General features: G+C 43.2%; 2 protein-coding genes across 2 annotated transcripts; both read left to right on the forward strand.

Moving 5' to 3' along the window:
* Positions 1-526: 526 nt before the first annotated feature.
* On the forward strand, positions 527-4,587 carry LOC121578667 (src-like-adapter 2). The gene is made up of 8 exons (XM_041893042.2): positions 527-614; positions 954-1,068; positions 1,183-1,282; positions 2,203-2,289; positions 3,147-3,250; positions 3,421-3,573; positions 3,716-3,845; positions 4,014-4,587. Exons 2-8 carry the CDS (start codon positions 996-998, stop codon positions 4,150-4,152), a joined length of 786 nt encoding a protein of 261 aa, XP_041748976.1. The 5' UTR covers positions 527-614; positions 954-995; the 3' UTR covers positions 4,153-4,587.
* Positions 4,588-5,739: 1,152 nt separating this feature from the next.
* trpc4apa (transient receptor potential cation channel, subfamily C, member 4 associated protein a) lies at positions 5,740-21,082 on the forward strand. The gene is made up of 17 exons (XM_041892458.2): positions 5,740-5,896; positions 9,500-9,628; positions 9,755-9,871; positions 10,028-10,085; positions 10,188-10,243; positions 10,360-10,488; positions 10,631-10,832; positions 11,063-11,251; positions 11,488-11,630; positions 11,745-11,876; positions 12,021-12,079; positions 12,166-12,267; positions 12,455-12,770; positions 12,969-13,080; positions 13,238-13,350; positions 13,500-13,706; positions 19,866-21,082. The coding sequence occupies exons 1-17, from the start codon at positions 5,771-5,773 to the stop codon at positions 20,001-20,003; spliced, it is 2,328 nt and encodes a 775-aa protein (XP_041748392.1). The 5' UTR covers positions 5,740-5,770; the 3' UTR covers positions 20,004-21,082.
* The last annotated feature ends 83 nt before the right edge of the window (positions 21,083-21,165 follow it).

A 21,165-nucleotide genomic window follows, 5' to 3' on the forward strand; every position in this document is an offset into this window, starting at 1 on the left:
GGTCTGAATACTTATGTAAATGTGATATTTCCGTTTTTTTTTTTTTCAATAAATTAGCAGAAACGTCTAAAAAACTGTTTTTGCTTTGTCATTATGGGGTATCGTGTGTATATTGATGAGGGAAAAAAACTATTTAATCAATTTTAGAATAAGGCTGTAACCTAACAAAATGTGGAAAAAGTAAAGGAGTCTGAATACTTTCCGAAGGCACTGTATTTTGTAGGCCTATACGTTCATGTGGTGTATTCATGACTCAAAGCTCTGATGCTGATTGCTAACAGATTACGTTAGCCTGGGAAAAAAGGCTTAGTTTGTAATTTAAGCAGAATATTGATCTCATGTTTTTTGTGCACTTATGCACTTATGCAGAAATGCAATGTTATTGACATATAAAATGTCAACCCTCCATACACACGCGCACACACCCACACATTGCTTTGTGTCAGGATGTCAGGGCATTGGGTGTCACAGGAAGCTACTAGAGACATAAAAAACCTGTCCTCAGCGAGTGAGCCTCTGTCTTGTATCTATCTACCCATATGCCACATCTGCATAAACGGAGTAGTCTCCTAAGCAACGGTGAAGAGGAGTGAGACGTATTCTCTTTCAATAAGGTGAGTACATTTTCAGTTTTACTTTATAACCCACTAACATACTATGGAAGCACTTTGTATTGCATTTATACTAATAACAAGTTATTCCACTGGTAATTATACTGTTCTAAGGCCTGTGTATTGTAAAGTGCACCCAACTATTTTATTTTTTCAGAGTTAATATTTAGATAGTAATGAATATGTACAAGGCTCGTCATAATTTAACAAAAATGTAAACTTCAGGTTATTGAGGAAATTATAGTTTCTAGTTGTGGTTATTTCTCTTCCTGTGTCATCTTGTTTTAGTTAGCCATATGACAAGAGAAGATAAATGACACTACACTTCTTTCTCTCTCTCAGCCTATAGAGACATACAGACATATAGCTAGAGAACAGCTGGTCATGGGGAATTGCCCCGTCAAAGTCCGATCCAATATGCCAACCCTTGAGAATCTAACTGAACCTGCAATGTCAGGTAAGACCAAACGCCCAGCTTCCTCCATAGGTCTTCTGAATTCTTGAATTTGTTAACCTAATCTGAAATCATCAACCACCCAGCAACTATTACAAATCATTCTTCCTTTTTTAGACAATAACAAGCCCATGGTGGTGTCCCTCTATGACTTCCCGTCCCAAGGTCCCTTGGAATCCGCCATCCGCATGGGGGAGAGGCTCACTGTGTTATCAGAGTAAGTGGCATACACGCATGGAGCTGTACATATACAATGGTGTCCGAAATGATTGACACCCTTGATAAAGATGAGCAAAAATGACTGTATCAAATATATTATTCAAATAATGAGCAATATTTTATGCACACAATTTTTTTTGGAAATTATATTATTTTATAATAATACAATTGCTCAGAGTGGTGGTTTGTTTGTGTCGAAATGAGAATGCATAAGCAGAAAAGAACCCCATACCTACTGTAAAATATGGTGGTGGATCTTTAAATTTATGGGGCTATTTTACTTCCAGTGGTCCTGGGGCCCTTGTTTAGGTCAACGGCATCATGAACTTTACCCAGTACATTTTATCCCGAAACCTGGTTGCCTCTGCCAGGAGGCTGACACTTGGCCGCAAGTGGATCTTCCAGCAAAACAATAACGACACATCAAAATCCACAAAGAATTTGTTAATTGGCCACAAAATCAACATTTTGCAAAGGCCATCTCAGTCTCCAGACTTGAAATCCATTGTAAACCTGTGGTTTGAATTGAAGCGTTCCATAAGCGCAGATTAAGGATATCAAGGATCTGGAAGGATTCTGTATGGAGGAATGGTCTAAGATCACTCCCAATGTGTTCTCCAGATCATAAAACTGTTATCCTCGCAAGGCCGTTATCCTCGAAAGGTATTAAAAACAGGGGTGTCAATAATTTTGAACCATACCTTTTTGAGAAAACAGAATATCTTTATCTGAGCAATTGTATTTATATAAATAATATAATTTTCCAATTTTGGGGAGTATACAATATAGCTCAGTATTTGACATATTTATTTTATAGAGTCATTTTTGCTCATCTTTATCAAGGGCATCAATCATTTCTGACCCTACTGTATGTGAAAGTTTGTGATAGTTTGGTTGAACGCACCTCTTTATTTGCAGTGATGGGGATTTTTGGATGGTGCGATCCACAACAACAGGCAATGAGAGTTACATCCCAAGCCACAACACTGCCAAAGTAATAAACAGGTAAGATACCTACTACTTATTCTCAAGTTTTTTTTATTTCTGACTGTCACAGCTGTTTACACATCAGTGAATGTCATCAAATCAAATCAAATAAAATGTTATTGGTCACATGCGCCGAATACAACAGGTGCAGACATTACAGTGAAATGCTTACTTACAGCCCTTAACCAACAGTGCATTTATTTTTAACAAAAAAAAAGTAAAAATAAAACAACAACAAAAAAAGTGTTGAGAAAAAAAAGAGCAGAAGTAAAATAAAGTAACAGTAGGGAGGCTAATAATACAGGGGGGTACCGTTGCAGAGTCAATGTGCGGGGGCACCGGCTAGTTGAGGTAGTTGAGGTCATATGTACATGTGGGTAGAGTTAAAGTGACTATGCATAAATAATTAACAGAGTAGCAGCAGCGTAAAAAGGATGGGGTGGGGGGGCAGTGCAAATAGTCCGGGTAGCCATGATTAGCTGTTCAGGAGTCTTATGGCTTGGGGGTAGAAGCTGTTGAGAAGTCTTTTGGACCTAGACTTGGCACTCCGGTACCGCTTGCCGTGTGGTAGCAGAGAGAACAGTCTATGACTAGGGTGGCTGGAGTCTTTGACAATTTTGAGGGCCTTCCTCTGACACCGCCATTAGAGAGTGGGTATTAGAATGCATCAATTTGAAAGAGAAATAGATGTTCTCTCGTTCTGAATGACATCATCAATGTCCTAATTATGTCACTCCTCCCCCAGTGGGGGATGATGGCACCTGTAGTTCCAGTGGAGTTTCCTAGTAGGGCGGAGAGGAGTGAAAAATATAATGACCTATGTTCTTTTTCTTCTGATAGTGAATATTTTATCTTTCTCCTCCCTCTTTAATCAGTTGGCAGTATAATGGCATCAGCAGGTTAAAGGCAGAGGAGCTGCTGCTGCTGCCACACAATTACACAGGGGCTTTCCTGATCCGACAGAGTCAGACAAACACAGGTTAGGCCATGTTCATGGCTTAGGGCTCATTTCATTAAATTAATTTTAGTGAATGTTATGTCAAGTTTTTTTTTTTTTTTGTTAGCTATAAGCACAACAACTAGCCTAGGACTTGTACACTGTTTCATTGTTGTAGCGTGACAAGAGTCTTGTGTTATTTTTGATCACAGACACCTTCTCGCTCTCGGTCCTTGGGAGGACGGACTCCTCGTACATGGGCACAGTGAAACACTACCGCATCCGTCGCCTCCAAAACGGCTGGTTCTACATCTCCCCCAGCCTCACCTTCTACTCTCTGGGCCAATTGGTGGAACACTACTCTGGTGGGTACAAGCCCATCGACAGGCTCAAATGCATTATTATTATTATAGCACAGTTCTTACTCTGGTATGCAAAGAGGGTGGACTGTATGGTACTGTAATAAGTTGTTTGGATAGAGAATGTTCTAAACATGTCTATCCACAGAGTCAGCAGATGGGTTGTGCTGTTTACTGAGGGAGCCTTGCGTCATCCAAGGCTCAAACAATACTAATATGACCAGACCCTATCCCAAAGCTATCAGGAGGCCCACCCTCAACTGGAAGGACGTAGACAGGTGGGGCACATTCCTAAATTCTCCATCTACCATACTTTGTGTCCCAAGTGATCTACACACTATTTATGTTACTGTTACAATTAATTGCATTGTAATTCACATTGTAAGATGATGCATATGCTGGTGGTAGTTATATCACATTCTTTGTGCCTGCCTCTGTCTTTCCAGCTCAATGATCTTCAGTAATGCCAGAGTGGATTCACAGGACTCTCTGGTGAGCAAGGGGCTGAGGGAGGCCATGAGCTCATACCACTACATGACAGAGGCCAGCTGCCAGGACTGTGGCAAACACTGGGATACCTGTTGAGAGGGAAGACTGTGAAATTAAAATAATAATACATAATACTGTCTGGTCTGCTGCTGCCCCGGCCCAACAGTACTAGGCCAGAAAGGGTGACCTACACAAAAGCAAAGAGGAAGTTAAAAATAAGTAAGCCTACCATTTACAACCACAATGAAAAAATGAAAACTACAAGCATGTCTTGATGGTTAAATATGGGTTTGGGTTCAGGTAGCCACAGGGAGCCGTGTTACGTGGCACTTCTAATGCTAGCGGTTCTTGTTCTCAAGAGCACATTTCACAAGGTGAAACTAATGATTTATATATACACTAGATGACTGACAGGGGTTGCGCCTCCATCTTGTCACTTCCCCACCCTTGCAAAAAATATTTAGGAAGCTATAGAAATGCATTTATTAATGTCTACATTTGTTTTTGCCACGTTTATTCTATTACAGACACCTTAATGCACACTTTTAAGTTATATGATGTGAGCTAAACATAAACATTTAAAATGAAAAATATATATAAAAACATACTTCCTTAAAGTATAATAAGTACTAATGTTACTGCCCCACTACAACAACAAATACTTAAATACGTGTAATTTTGTCCTTGAAACATTTAATTGAAATACTGTAGAATTCCATTCATTCCTATGGAGCAGGGTTTCTCAAACTCGGGTTTTAGTTTTTTCCCTATAACTACACAGCTGATTCAAATAACCAAAGCTTGATGATGAGTTGGTTATTTGAATCAGCTGTGTAGTGCTAGGGCAAAAACCAAAAGGTGCACTCAGGGGGGGCCCAAGACAGAGTTTGGGAAACTGCTGCTTGGAGTGACAATATGGCCGACGGTGGCTTTAAAGGCTCTTATTGGCCAATACAAAGTATCAGCAATCCAGGGTTTATATACATTGAGTGGAACTGAGAGGTCTTATGATGTGAGGAGGAGCACTTCCTTTCAGCTCATGGAAGGTTTCATACTGTTTGTCCACACAGAAACCCCTATGCATTGGTCTCTTTTGAACCAAAGAAGGAAGATGACTGAAATACAATAATGTTGTATCTGGACTAAAGGGAGAACCAATTGTTAGTTTCATATGCAATCTGTTTGTATGAATGAAATGCCATGTCTGTGTAAAGGACGTCACACTGCTTGCTTAACAAGAACCACTTCCTCCCGATTGCCTTGCTTGCACCCTCCTTGAAGCATTTTACCAGTCGGCTAGCTAGCTATTCGCTGGCGCAAATGAGGACAATTAAGGCTGGGGAGTAAGTTTCACAAATCCCCATGTTCAACAATTGAAATAACTTGAAACGAACTCAGACATTTTACCAGAAATGTGCTTGTTTGGTGCGGGTGAGGATGAGAAATAAATAAAGTTCTGAGTGACAGTTTTGTTTCATTGGTTTCTTATCATGGCCAACCTCTTAATTCTAAAAACAAGAGCATCAAAACATACAAGACAATGGATGCTGTAGTTCTCTCACATCTGGGCCACAAAGAGAAAGCAACTCATGTCAAAACCATTTTCAAATCCTACCACTAGATGCCGCTAGATACATGGGCATATTTTTGTATCAAGCCTAGCTCGCTAAAACCACAGAACTTCCTGTTTGGAACTGTTCAGGAAAAAGAAATAATGGCGACGCTTCTGGGGTCCGAGTCCCCTTGGACTGGAGGAAAACGAAGCAGTCGCAATGACAATATCATTGCGAAGATCACACACAGTCAGATCGCAGGCCAGGGTTTCAGCCGAGGGACACAGGTAAGACAACTAGTGCGATTTCTTGGCAATGAAGGTATCTGAAAAGGGGGAGGACTGGCAATCCTGGGATTGCGTTTGTAACCCTGCTGAGAGCTCGCTAACGTTAGCATATATAGGGATGAAGTAACTAGCTAGCTGTTTACCTGGCTTTCTGGTTAGTTGGCTAACATTAGCTGTATATGCTACAAAATGTGATCTTTTCGCTACATGAAAGTCGGAATACACATCGCAAACTAGTTAACGTTAGCTACTTACAATAAAATGCCAGCTGACAACCTTCATGTAGCCTACACTAGCTAGCTCTTTTGTTGATTAAGAAATCGTTTTGGCTAGCTAGCTAGTATTTACGCCATCTAGCTTACTTGCTAACCATAGTTAGCTAGTTTGTTAGCTGTACTTAACGTTAGTAGCTAGCTATCTGTGGTAGTATCGTATTTGTTTGTCTGATCCCATCCATAATATTCTATGCAATTGGCATCTGTATTTAGTTATATTACTGTTGTTATATCAGCGAGTTACCTAACATTTTTGATGAGTTTGCGAAACTGAATGAGTGCGCCACTGCTAGCTCGCTTGCAGTTAATGTTAACTAGCGAACTATACTAGCTTGGTTTTAGGTTTGATCAGCGAATTGGGAGCAAATTTTATTTTGACAGGCTGTTTCCATTTGCTATCTAGGTAGTAGAACAAACGCGAAATAATTTGGAACAGCACGCGTGATTACGTAACGTTAACGACACCATCCACACGTAGTTATAGCTGGCTAGCCAGCCCCCAGCTATTTTCGTTACCATAAATAGGTGCCGCCCATCTGTGACTGGGCACGGCTCAGTCATACTGCTAACAGGTATTTTACCTAACTAGCTACCTGTTTTTGCTCATGTGAGCCTCACATTACTAGCCAGCTAAATAAACCTTACACAGGCAAAAGCTTTTCTCTTTCATGCACTGTTGAAAAATCAACGGCACCTTTTTTGCAAATAATATTGAGGAATTTATACATGATACACTCATTCATGTGTGTTTACAAAAGGCTTCAGTAGACTAGATGGTGGCTATTTAAAACAAACCTCTTGAATTATACATTTAACATGAAGAGCTCACTTAGCCCCAGACTGCACTTCTTGCATAGCTGTCTGTGCTACCCTGTCCTAGAATTACATTTATATTTTAGTCATTTAGCAGACGCTCTTATCCAGAGCGACTTACAGTTAGTGAATACATATTCTATTTTTTATTTTTTTCATACTGGTCCCCCGTGGGAATCGAACCCACAACCCTGGCGTTGCAAACGCCATGCTCTATCAACTGAGCTACATCCCTGCCGGCCATTCCCTCCCCTACCCTGGACGACGCTAGGCCAATTGTGCGCCGCCCATGAGTCTCCCAGTCGCGGCCGGCTGCGACAGAGCCTGGATCTCTAGTGGCACAGCTAGCACTGTGATGCAGTGCCTTAGACCACTGCGCCACTTACCCCCTCAGACTCCCTGCCCTTCTTCTTCAAATCACATTTTATTTGCCACATGTGCCGAATACAACAGGTGTAGACCTTACAATGACATACTTACTTACAAGCCCTTAACCAACAATGCAGTTTTAAGAAAAAAAAGTGTTAAGTAAAAAAATAAAATAAAGAGCAGCAGTAAAATACAATAACAGTAGGGAGGCTATATACAGGGGGTACTGGTACAGAGTCAATGAGCGGGGGCACCGGTTAGGCGAGGTAAGCCCCCAGTGTAGCTCAGTTGGTAGAGCATGGCGTTTGCAACGCCAGGGTTGTGGGTTCGATTCCCACGGGGGGCCAGTATAAAAATGTATGCACTCACTAACTGTAAGTTGCTCTGGATAAGAGCGTCTGCTAAATGACTAAAATGTAATTGAGGTAATATGTACATGTGGGTATATAATGGCGGTCCTCAAACAAACGTTTAAGTGCATGCTACCACCTACTGTGCTGGAATGTACGATCAATCATGATCTACCCAATTCTGTACTACCATGAAAATAGAATTCAAAACCAAATAAATCCCTACTAACTTCTATCACAACCTCTCCCAAAAACCCTCCCTACCCCATTAAACTTTATCTATATCATGCTGAAACACTCCACCCTTAGGATTGTTCAGCATGTCAACAACCATTTCAACAGTAACATCTGTTACCCCCAATATCTCTTTTGCCGTCTCCACAATAACTTTCAACCTGGCATTTCTGCTTTCTAATCAAATGTTATTTGTCACATGCACCGAATACAACAGGTGACCTTATCGTGAAATGCTTACTTACAAGCCCTTAACCAACAATGCAGAGTATTTTTTTTTTTTTAAGTATGAAAATAATTGCTTAAAAAAACATTTATTATTATTATTATAACACAATAAAATAACAAGAACGAGACTATATACAGGGGGTACCGGTACCGAGTCAATGTGTGGGGGTACAGGTTAGTCGAGGTAATTTAGGTAATATGTACATGAAAGTAGGGGTAAAGTGACTATGCATAGATAATAAACAGAGAGTAGCAGCAGTGTAAAAAAGGTGGTCAATGCAAATAGTCTGGGTAGCCATTTGATTAACTGTTTAGCAGTCTTATGGCTTGGGGATAGAACCACAACCCGAGTCGTATTGATAACCGTACCAATAAAAGCTATGAAGTCAACTCATGAGCACAGGATTTCTGAACATTCCCTGAAACTATGCCAGGACCAGCAGAAGCACCAGCCCCGACATTAGGTCCACTTAGTACAGGACCAGCAGAAGCACCAGCCCCGACATTAGGTCCACTTAGTACAGGAGCAGCCATGGAAGCTCCATCAGTCCGCACTGTAGTTCCCCCAATCTGTCTTACAGCCTCTGCTCATGGCTGATTCTATATCACTGAGCCTCTCTAGCCTCTCTCTGGACCTGGCATCCACCAAATGCTGCACTATGTTCCCCCCACACTTCATCTTCAGATTGCTCCCACATTCACCGTAATCATGTTCCCCTCCACACTTGGCACATATTTTATTTCCTTTACACTGAACAACTAGTTGTTTAAAATGTAAAACGCTGCAATGGGGATGGGACAAATTCTCTGACGTTGAAACTAAGGAATCCTATCTGTACTTTTCCAGGCAAAACCTTCTCAAACCTCAGCAGCACTGATAAGCTTTCATTTCTTTGACTCATTCTCTTCTTGTGAAATGTGGCCTGCTTAACTCACTTGCCCTAAAGAATAGAATAGGCATATGTGTTGCTCTATTGATTCCAATAAAAAGTCTCAAATGGCAGTTTGAGCCTCATTCCTCTCAAAGTTTCAATAATAATTGAGTTATGAGAACTGAAAGTTATATTGTGCTCCATTTGTGAGGGATTTCATTTGGGCATGATTTGGAATTACTTCTGACTTAACTGGTGCCAGAAGATGGTCTCTGCAACTGGAAGTTGGAGAGGAAGTGATTATTTTGCACTAACATCTAAGACCTAGGCTTTTATTAAATCTGTCTGAGGTTGTGTGGGTGTGCGGAGGGTAGGGTAAAATGACCAACTGTCTGTGTTCTGGGGGCATTCTCTAAGCTCTTGCATATTTCCTGGATTCACCGCTCATTCATTGTGTTCCAGCTCCCAGAGGCGCTGCTCCAGGAGAGAGATAAGAGGGCCAAATGGCATGGCATCCCTGAGCTGCTGCAGAAGCTCCATGAGAGCAGCCATCCTAACAGTGACCTCTCCCAAACACACAGTGTACTAAAGGTACCCACATAATAAATACACCACACCATCAACAAAGTGCAGCCTCCTAGGCTATATGAGCCAACTGATTGTGTATAATTGACACTAAGATTAACACCAGGCCTAATTATCTGTTATTTTTTACAGGAACTATCATCCCTACTTTCCATGGAGGCAATGTCTTTTGTCACAGAAGACAGGAAGAGTGCTCAAGAATCCACCTTTCCCAACACATACACCTTTGACCTCTTTGGTGGAGTAGATGTAGGTTTACATACTGTTTATTATGCTCTTGCTGCTAGTGTGTTCTGTGCTGTGATGGAAAGTAATGAGTGATTCATACTGCAGTGTATCAGTGCCTTCTGAGATATTATCAGGTCACGTTTGTTCATTGCATTCCTATTTTTTGTCCATTCAAAGCTGCTTGTAGAGATCTTGATGAGGCCTACACTCACTATGCAGAAGAAGAAACCTAAAAGTAAGCAGTAAACACTTAGGTCTGATATAATTTCTCTCTGAAGGCTGCACTTTTGTCATAAGGGACCTTTGCTATTCATGTCTGTGTGTCTTGTCCCTGCAGTGAATGATGACTTGGTCAAGGACTGCCTTAGTGTTCTTTACAACTGCTGCATATGTGTAAGTACCCTTGCCGCAGACCATCACTTCATATGCAAAAAAAAGAAGGAATCATGTCTGCCTTTTCTTCTATAAACATTCATTAATCGTCAAATCTCTCCTCCAAATATTCTCAGACGGAAGGGGTAACAAAGAGCCTTGCAGCCAGAGATGACTTTGTCCTGTTTCTCTTCACCTTGATGACGAACAAGAAGACGTTTCTACAGACTGCCACTTTAATCGAGGATATTCTTGGCGTCAAGAAGGTCAGAGCAACTTTATGACAAAATCTTTCACAAATATTGCTCACCCTGAGAGTATGAAGGTTTGCTCTAGGCAGAGATTTTGTGTCCATGATCATGTTATGCTAATGGTGATCCATATATTTTGGTCCTCTCTCTGCCCCAGGACATGATCCAGTTGGAGGGGATTCCTAACCTGTCTGGTCTGGTCCAGAGCTTCGACCAGCAGCAGCTGGCTAACTTCTGTCGCATCCTCTCTGTCACCATCTCAGAACCCGACGTGGGAAATGACGACAAACACACCTTGCTTGCCAAGAATGCACAGCAGAAACGCAACGCAAGCCCCTCACGTGCAGAGGTCAATCAAGGTAGGACAGGGATACGGAAACACAGTGAAGAAATTAAACATTTTATTCTCACTCTTTAGCTCAATTACCCTTTCTTAGGGTCTTGTTAAAATATTGGTTTGATTAATCTGTTGATTTGTAGTACTCCTTTGATTTGATCACTTTTGGAACGAATAAGGGTTTCTCCTCAGTGCTTAACCTAAAACTGTTGTAGAGTACAAGATCAATGAATGAGCCCACCCTGTTCCCAGTGACCCTCCTGAACATCCCGGGCTTCATCGAGCGCCTGTGTAAACTGGCCACCAGGAAGGTGTCTGAGGCCACCGGGGCGTCTAACTTCCTGCAGGAGCTGGAGGACTGGTACACGTGGCTGGACAACGCCTTGGTGCTGGACGCCCTCATGCAGATGGCCACGGAGGAGGCTGAGCACAGCAGTACAGGTCAGCAGCCTCTCTCCTCCTGCTCTGGACCACTGCCTTAAACATCAGTTATCACTGAAAAGGTCTAACATTAGATGCGCCATTCTGCCTGTGAAATGTTTATTTATAGCACTATACAGAAATATCCTGGACATCTCGGTTGTCCTCTGTTGTCACCTACCCTTGTACCTCTGTACCTGTCTATGAAAATGTATTCTAATTTCATTTTTTTTCATCATGTTGTGTCTCCTCCACAGAGTCATCAGATGAGAGTTCGATGGCCACCAGCCCTCTGAGGCACCGTTTGCCCCAGTCCATGAAGATTGTCCATGAGATCATGTACAAGGTGGAGGTGCTCTATGTGCTCTGTGTGCTGCTAATGGGCCGTCAGAGGAACCAGGTGAGGGGCTGGGGGACAGAGCAGACGCCTCACCTAATACAGGGCAGGGCTCTCTCGGGAGTAGGCACTCCTGTGCGCTTGCATGTATTTGACCACCTGATGCGTCTTCCTCAGGTACACAAGATGTTAGCAGAGTTCCGTCTGATCCCAGGCCTCAACAACCTGTTTGACAAGCTGATCTGGAGGAAGCACACCTCGTCCGATCACGTGGTGCATGGCCAGAACGAGAACTGTGACTGCAGTCCGGTAAGCAGTGCACTCGTCTCTCACTGAGCTGTCACTGGACATGATCAGTGGCTTTTTCTAGGATTCTCACTCTGGGTACATATTTCCATTGCTGTGTTTTAACATTTGTAATATCAATCACTCTGATTCTGTCCTTCCCTTTAGGAAATATCATTCAAAATCCAGTTTCTGAGGCTTCTCCAGAGCTTCAGTGACCACCATGAGTGAGTAACCTTCAAACAGTCTATTTGACCGAAAGTTCCCTGCCAGCTTCACTTGAATTTAACAAACAACATTTTCTTTATTTCAGGAACAAGTACCTGCTTCTGAACAGTCAGGAGCTGAACGAGTTGAGTGCCATTTCTCTGAAGGCCAACATACCGGAGGTGGAGGCCTTAGTCAATACAGACAGGTATGCATCCTCTGGTCCCATCATTTACTTCCACCTTTTTGACTCCACCCTCAATACTTCACACTACAGTGCAAAAGAGGCATTGTGTTCTCCGAAACCTCAAATGCAATACCATATTGTGTGTCTAAATCTGTTGTGAGTGATTCACACACTAATGCCTTCTCCCTGTCTCCTTGTGCTCCTCCAGGAGTCTAGTGTGTGATGGGAAGAAGGGTCTCCTCACACGTCTGCTCGCCGTCATGAAGAGGGAACCTCCAGACTCCTCCTTCAGGTTCTGGCAGGCCAGGGCAGTGGAGAGTTTCCTCCGTGGAGCCACCTCCTATGCGGACCAGATGTTTCTGCTGAAGAGGGGGCTACTAGAACACATCCTGTTCTGCATCATAGACAGCGGCTGTAAGTCGAGAGACGTCCTGCAGAGCTACTTTGACCTGCTGGGGGAACTCATGAAGTTCAACATCGACGCCTTCAAGAGGTTCAACAAATACGTCAGCACAGACGACAAGGTGAAACCCGTAGCAAGTAACAACCCCCCTCAATGTGAGAGGACCCTGTCAGTCCTTACATCGTCCCAGAAAATACATGAAATAAAGCAATATAGATTCTTATAGTCATATTTAAGTAATCTCAATGTACCCAGGGTTGTGCAATGTGTATGTTCTATAATGCTGTGTGTCTCATCCCTTTGTTCGGCTCGGCTGCAGTTCCAGACCTTCATGACCCAGATCAACAGTTCCCTGGTGGACTCCAACATGCTGGTGCGCTGCATCGTCCTTTCCCTCGACCGCTTCGAGAGCCAGACAGAGGACGTGAAAGGTAAACCACCCTGTCTATTCCCATACTAAGGAAATGGAACGATGAGAGAGGGTCAGATGTAGGATCTCAAGCTGCCAATGTTGGAATGAATTCAATCTTTGAGTGCCTTATAATGGTGCTGTTCCTGCTGTAATTGTTGCTGACTGTGGTCCTGCAGTGGTGGAGGTGCTGTCTGAATGCTGTCTGCTGTCCTACATGGCCCGGGTGGAGAACAGGCTATCCTTCCTCTTCAGGCTGGTCAACATCATCAACGTGCAGACTCTCACACAGGTCTCTCTAACACCGGACACACACACACCTCTGTACCTCTCTTTCAGGTTAAGATGAATGTATCCTCAGTTTCTTAGGGTTTGAGGTTGTTGTTCTCCAACATGTGGCGCTGACCTGTCCCCCTCTGCCCTGCCTATCCCTTGGCCCAGGAGAATGTGAGCTGTCTGAACACCAGCCTGGTGGTCCTGATGCTAGCCAGGAGGCGGGGCAAGCTGCCCTTCTACCTCAACACATTGAGAGAGAAGGAGTATGCAGAGAAATACCCCGGCTGCCTGCTAAACAACTTCCACAACCTTCTGCGCTTCTGGCAACGCCACTACCTCAACAAGGACAAGGACAGCACCTGTCTGGAGAACGTGAGTGTCCTCTCCTCACTCTGCTCTGTCCCAAACGGGAAAACCGTCAAACTTACCAATAGTATATTGTACGTTCAGATTCTTTCATTTTCTTCTAAAAAAGTTATGCAGGGATGCGAACTTGCCACTTTTTGGCGATATTCGCAGTTTTTATCTCAAAATAGGTCATCCACGTGAATCGTGTAAATCCGTTTTTAAAAAATAAACGTTTGAGGGGGGTCTGACAAAGTGCGCAGACGCAGAGTGTATCACCCATTGAGCTATAAAAGAGAGGCGCGAACAGAATCTCAATTGCACACTCCTCGCGTCCTCTCTCCTCGCCTCCTTCTCAAAACCCATTGGAGGAGAAGGTCAGAGGGGAGGGACCTCTGGCTTTCTCATCCATTGGGTTTTGAGGAGCAAGGAGTATGCACTTGAGATTTTCCCACTGTGTACTCACTAACGTTACCTTCTCTGGCGGCTGTGTACTCACTAACGTTACCTTCTCTGGCGGCTGTGTACTCACTAACGTTACCTTCTCTGGCGGCTGTGTACTCACTAACGTTACCTTCTCTGGCGGCTGTGTACTCACTAACGTTACCTTCTCTGGCGGCTGTGTACTCACTAACGTTACCTTCTCTGGCGGCTGTGTCATCATGCACTCCACCCAACAAACTTTGTTCCTGACTGTGAAATTTGGAATGCAACTTGAGGTAAGCAACCTGTGTTCAAAATAATGCTGTGGTTATATTTGATACATGCAACTATAATTTGCTTATGTTTAGGGCTGTGGCGGTCACAAAAGTTTGTCAGCCGGTGATTGTCAAGCAAATAACTGCCGGTCTCACGGTAATTGACCGTTAATTAACATAAACACATTTAGCATCTCCTGGCTTCCACACATAGCCTACAAGCCACTGATGCAGACCTTTGGAACATCTACATTTTAAAAAGTCTACTAAATCCATGTAATATAGCCTACACCTTCACAATAAATCCATTATTTATTTTAGGCAGGTCTAAAGAAACACGATATGAAGAAAATGTAGTCTATTTCAGAAGAACAGAATAGCATACTCTGAGTTGTCCTGATCTGGCTCTGGGCTACACTAGTTCATTAAGCAGACAAGATTTGCTTAGAATTTCGTGGCATTATTTTATAGTATGAAGAATACAATTGAACAAAGCTGAATAAAATAGAAAGGATATATATATATATATCTCGGAACGATTTGAGGGAGTCCGCACATGCGGCTATTCTGTGTTGAGCGGTTAACAAAGAAGTGGGTATTCCTATATGCTTAATTTAGAATTATGAATGTAACTTTAGTTGTTCTACAAACGTTGGGCCATATGTTTTGATTTTTAATACATTGTAAGGCTGCTTCTTCACATTATAAGCGCATTATTAGCGGGAAAACACCATTATCAAAAGTGACCGCAAATGCGATTATGCATTTAATGCTTTTATTATAAAGGTGCATAAAGGAATTATCTTCCCCAAACTTGAAACTCACGCGCTACTTATGTACGCCAGTTATATAAGCAGATTGTAAAGTGGATTAATGTACTTAATTTTAAGAAGTTATTTGGCCACTTTAGTTTTTATACAAACCTTATCAAAACATATAGGCCTATGGGCTAGGCTACATGAAGTGTGCGACTATGATTAGAAAAAGTCGCAAAGAAAAGGCATTGTTTCTCGCTGGGCATCATTCACAAGTGATAATATATCATTCACAAGTTATAGGCTAATATTGTCACCTGTCAGACTATTCTTGATTTAATCTTGTCTTTACATATACTAAATAATATATGTGTGAAATTTGTTTTGATTTAGAATGGACCATTATCATGCACCTGTCTCGAAACAGGGGCAGGGGAAAAAATAAATGTAATCTATGTACTTAAATAGCGAATAGAGGACGCTATTCCCATGGTTCATTTTCATGCCAGCCAGGTAGGCTAAGCTCCTGTTGTAAAGAGAAGCAATGTGCTTAATATTAGGAAAGTTGAGAAATAAATGTAGTAGGCCTAGCCTATAGAAATCTGATGGGATCCTCCTCTTTTTAATAGAGGCCCCATCACTCTGTTTTCTCACGCAATTGCATAGCCTATAGAAATGTTGCGCAACATGAGCTCATGGGCTCTCATTAAGTGTTTGATTAGGTTTTCGATCACATTTGCATTGATGTCAGAGTGATTAGAGGGACAATAGAGTGCTGAGTACCAGGCAGTTAGCAAGTTTGGTAGGCTACTAATGACCAGCAGCAGCATCAGAGCTTGGAGAAGCCTAATTACTGTGACTAAACAGTCACGTGGAATTTGACTGCCTTCATGACTCGTGACCCCCAGTATGGCGGTCAGCCCTACTTATGTTTCAATAGCGCAAATTATTACACACAAAGTTATTAACGTTAGCTAGCTAGCTACTTTAGTATCTAAGCTGGCAAGCTAAAATAGAATATCAGAGTTCAGAGTGTGATGTCAGATATGTCAAATCGGATAGCTTTATCCAATAATATAACGTGTGACAGCTGTGAGCAGCCAGTCGCATTCCCTTACCAGCCATTAGTCTACTCAGCTGCTTCTCTCCAGACCCGGGGCCAGGATAAAGTGACTAAGGGGGCAGTATACATTTTTTGGGGTTTGCAAAAATTTTGGGGGAGGTCTTGCATTGGAATTTTATTGAGTTCTGCTTATGTCACGCTATACCACAATAACCATAAAGTTCAAATGCAGAGAGTCTGAGACCATTGATTGAGTGCTTTTGAAGTGACAGGTTGGCACAATTCATAGCCCATCTCTGCTGCGTATCATCAGAATGACACACTAAAGCAAGGCTGTTCTGGTAATGAATATAGGCTACAAGATAGATAGATAGATAGATAGATAGATAGATAGATGGGGTAAGTCACCTATTACAAACAGCCTATGTGAATGTAGCCATAAACACCGCTGTCTTACCAAAATAATGCAAAAATAAATGCTGGAAGTAGTAGCCTAGTTATTCATGCATGCAAACAAAAATACTGGATAGCAGTTTGGCTTAGTATACTGACACAACTGCGAATGCAAACGAATGAATGCAAATAGAACAAAACAGTGGGACCAAGTAGGACTAGTAAAGAATATCAGATTGATATTCTTTACTAGACATAATGTTAACTTTCACTGCTATGCGGATGACACACAGCTGTACATTTCAATGAAACATGGTGAAGCCCCAAAATTGCCCTCGCTAGAAGCCTGTGTTTCAGACATAAGGAAGTGGATGGCTGAAAACTTTCTACTTTTAAACTCGGACAAAACAGAGATGCTTGTTCTAGGTCCCAAGAAACAAAGAGATCTTCTGTTAAATCTGACAATTCATCTTGATGGTTGTAAAGTCGTCTCAAATAAAACTGTGAAGGACCTCGGCGTTACTCTTGACCCTGATCTCTCTTTTGACGAACATATCAAGACTGTTTCAAGGACAGCTTTTTTCCATCTACGTAACATTGCAAAAATCAGAAATGTTTTGTCCAAAAATGATGCAGAAAAATTAATCCATGCATTTGTTACTTCTAGGTTAGACTACTGCAATGCTCGACTTTCCGGCTACCCGGATAAAGCACTAAATAAACTTCAGTTAGTGCTAAATACGGCTGCTAGAATCCTGACTAGAACCAAGAAATTTGATCATATTACTCCAGTGCTAGCTTCCCTACACTGGCTTCCTGTTAAGGCAAGGGCTGATTTCAAGGTTTTACTGTTAACCTATAAAGCGTTACATGGGCTTGCTCCTACCTATCTTTCCGAGTTGGTCCTGCCGTACATACCAATACGTACGCTACGGTCACAAGACGCAGGCCTCCTAATTGTCCCTAGAATTTCTAAGCAAACAGCGGGAGGCAGGGCTTTCTCCTATAGATCTCCATTTATATGGAACAGTCTGCCTACCCATGTGAGAGACGCAGACTCGGTCTCAACCTTTAAGTCTTTACTGAAGACTTATCTCTTCAGTAGGTCATATGATTGAGTGTAGTCTGGCCCAGGAGTGTGAAGGTGAACGGAAAGGCTCTGGAGCAACGAACAGCCCTTGCTGTCTCTGCCGGGCCGGTTCCCCTCTCTCCACTGGGGTTCTCTGCCTCTAACCCTGTTACAGGGGCTGAGTCACTGGCTTGCTGGTGCTCTTTCATGCCGTCCCTAGGAGGGGTGCGTCACTTGAGTGGGTTGAGTTACTGACGTGATCTTCCTGTCTGGGTTGGCGCCCCCCTTGGTTTGTGCTGTGGTGGGAGACCTCTGTGGGCTATACTCGGCCTTGTCTCAGGATTGTAAGTTGGTGGTTGAGGATATCCCTCTGGTGGTGCGGGGGGCTGTGCTTTGGCAGAGTGGGTGGGGTTATATCCTTCCTGTTTGGCCCTGTCCGGGGTTTCTTCGGATGGGGCCACAGTGTCTCCGGACCGCTCCTGTCTCAGCCTCCAGTATTTATGCTGCAGTAGTTTATGTGTCGGGGGGCTGGGGTTAGTTGGTTATACCTGGAGTACTTCTCCTGTCTTATCCAGTGTCCTGTGTGAATTTAAGTATGCTCTCTCTAATTCTCTCGTTCTCTCTTTCTCTCTGAGAACCTGAGCCCTAGGACCATACGTCAGGACTACCGGGCATGCTGACACCTTGCTGTCCCCAGTCCGCCTGGCCTTGCTGCTATTCCAGTTTCAACTGTTCTGCCTGCGGTTACGAAACCCCTACCTGTCCCAGACCCGCTGTTTTCAACTCTTAATGATCGGCTATGAAAAGCCAACTGAGAGACCTGAGCCCTAGGACCATACGTCGGGACTACCGGCCGTGGTGACTCCTTGCTGTCCCCAGTCCGCCTGGCCTTGCTGCTATTCCAGTTTCAACTGTTCTGCCTGCGGTTATGGAACCCCTACCTGTCCCAGACCTGCTGTTTTCAACTCTTAATGATCGGCTATGAAAAGCCAACTGAGATTTATTCCTGATTATTATTTGACCATGCTTGTCACTTATGAACATTTTTGAACATCTTGGCATGGTTCTGTTATAATCTCCACCCGGCACAGCCAGAAGAGGACTGGCCACCCCTCATAGCCTGGTTCCTCTCTAGGTTTCTTCCTAGGTTTTGGCCTTTCTAGGGAGTTTTTCCTAGCCACCGTGCTTCTACACCTGCATTACTAGCTGTTTGGGGTTTTAGGCTGGGTTTCTGTACAGCACTTCGAGATATTAGCTGATGTAAGAAGGGCTATATAAAATAAAATTGATTGATTGATTGATAAAGGCATGACACCATCTATATTTAGGCTAGTTACATTAACAGTAAACAAACGCAGAAAACAAAAGGTGAATGATACTACTGCGCTGCACTGTTGGAGCTAGGAACACAAGCATTTCGCTACACCCGCAATAACATCTGCTAAATATGTATATGTGACCAATAAAATTTGATTTGATTTGAATGGAGATCCAAAGAACCAAAACACAGCCTACAGCCTACTACCGTGAGATGCAGCCATGCACAGCTGGCTTGCCAAATAGGCCTATACAGGCCCTCTTCAAACATGGAATATAATGCCGCTCGCTCATGAGTTCAGCAACACGTTGTGATATGGAACAATACACTTATGTGATACAATTCGACCCATGTAATCAATTAAGCAATGCCAGCCTACCATAAACATGTTTCCAGAGGATTGAGATTGTTCAAAAATATTATCTGAAAATATGCTAATTACATGCAATTTTTTGTCACCTTTCTGGACCCTCGCCAGTTTGCATCCCTGTTATGAGCTCACCCGATCTAGTTGCAGTCCGTAGACTGGCTGGTCTGTCATTAACTAGCCCTTGACTAAACTTTCAATTCAAATCTTGCAAAGTTTAGTGAGGGGCCATTTAGTCAGGGACTAGTTTAGTGGCACTCAGCTGGGTGCGTCTCGGAAGACGCGAGAGGAGGCCAATCTTCAAATCCCATAAATGTGCCTATGTTTTCATTAGTCGGTGTCCACCACATTTTGTTGGGGTACCGGGCAGGTGCGCCGGTAGTATTTTGTATTTCCTAAGACCGGGGAAAGTTTCAAGTTGGGATTTTGCACTACGCCACTTACAATGAATATCCCCTTCTCCTCTTTGGGTAACATTTTTGTATTTGACCAGTCTTAACCCCCTGTTTTCTCCCTCCCTCAGAGCTCCTGCATCCCCTTTGACTACTGGAAGGAGACCGTGTCAGTGCTGCTGGGCTCAGACAGGACTTCTCTGTGTGCCATAGCCAGCTACATAGACGAGCCCTTCATGGACCTGGACAGGGACCTGCTGGAGGATTAACCCATACAGGAGGGCTTGGCTGGGCTGGTGGAGGGGTAGGGGGTCGCTGGGGTATGGACACCTATCAGGAGTGATGACCATGCCAGAAAGACAGAGCTGGGCTGTAACTATGGCTGGACACAGGGACTCGTCGCTATGCTGTCTGTAGCTAGGCCAGGAGGCTGTTACTAAAGAGGGGAGGGGAGGGGGGGGGACACTCTACAATCCTGGCCATCTTCACTCCTCACTCCTTTTCTCTTCAGAGGAGAAGGGGCGAGAGTGCACCTGTTTGTCTGTCCAGCCCAGACCCTACAGTAGAGAGATATACATTTATTGGACCTTGAAATACTCCTATGTTGGTGGTTTGCTTTAGGTGAAATCAAATAGCCTTTTTATATATTACATAAATATATGGAAAAATCTATACGTACGATGCAACAAATTAGATGGATGGATCTATCCATCTATCACAGAAAATGATTTGTTTTCACCGTGGGGGGCTTGTCATAGGAGGGGAGGCCCAGAGTATGTGTCTAAAGACTAGTCCCCCTGTGTCTCTTCTAGCCCACATGGCTCTCTTAGAGATGGGAAGTGTTGACTCCATGTCTGGGAGCCTAAGAGGGCTGCACATGACTGGATGCAGAGATGGCATCAGTCTTGTCCAGTGGTCTTTTGAATGAACAGCTTCGTCTCTGATCTATATGTGTATGTAGGCCTCTCTCTTAGGTGAATCTAGTCGACTGATACTTTGTAGCTTTACTCAGCCCGTCCAGGTAGCTTGTGGATCTGTTGATGGTTTACATTCTATGGGGTCCTGTGGTGGATGAGATGGGGCTTTGGACGGGACTCCCACTCACCTGATGCCACAACCCCTTCATGACTTCACTCAGAGACAAGGAAACATTTTCCTTTCTGGTTTTGTTTTCATCTTGTTAAGAGAATAGCTTTTAGATCTAAATAAAGTGTAGATAAAAGGAAGATAAAAGGAAGATAAAACATTGCATTGTTTGAATTGTTATTTTGATGAGACGTTGTTTTTATTTTGTATCCATCAAGTGAAAGGAGGTTTGGTAGAAGAATAAACTATGCAGGTTCTAGTATTTAATCCCACTCTGTCTCCGACAGTTCTCACAACGGTTCTTTCACTTCTTATCCTTCAACCAACAGCCACGCTGTGCTGCAT

Source organism: Coregonus clupeaformis, chromosome 12 (assembly GCF_020615455.1).
Source record: "Coregonus clupeaformis isolate EN_2021a chromosome 12, ASM2061545v1, whole genome shotgun sequence".
NCBI lineage: Eukaryota > Metazoa > Chordata > Actinopteri > Salmoniformes > Salmonidae > Coregonus > Coregonus clupeaformis.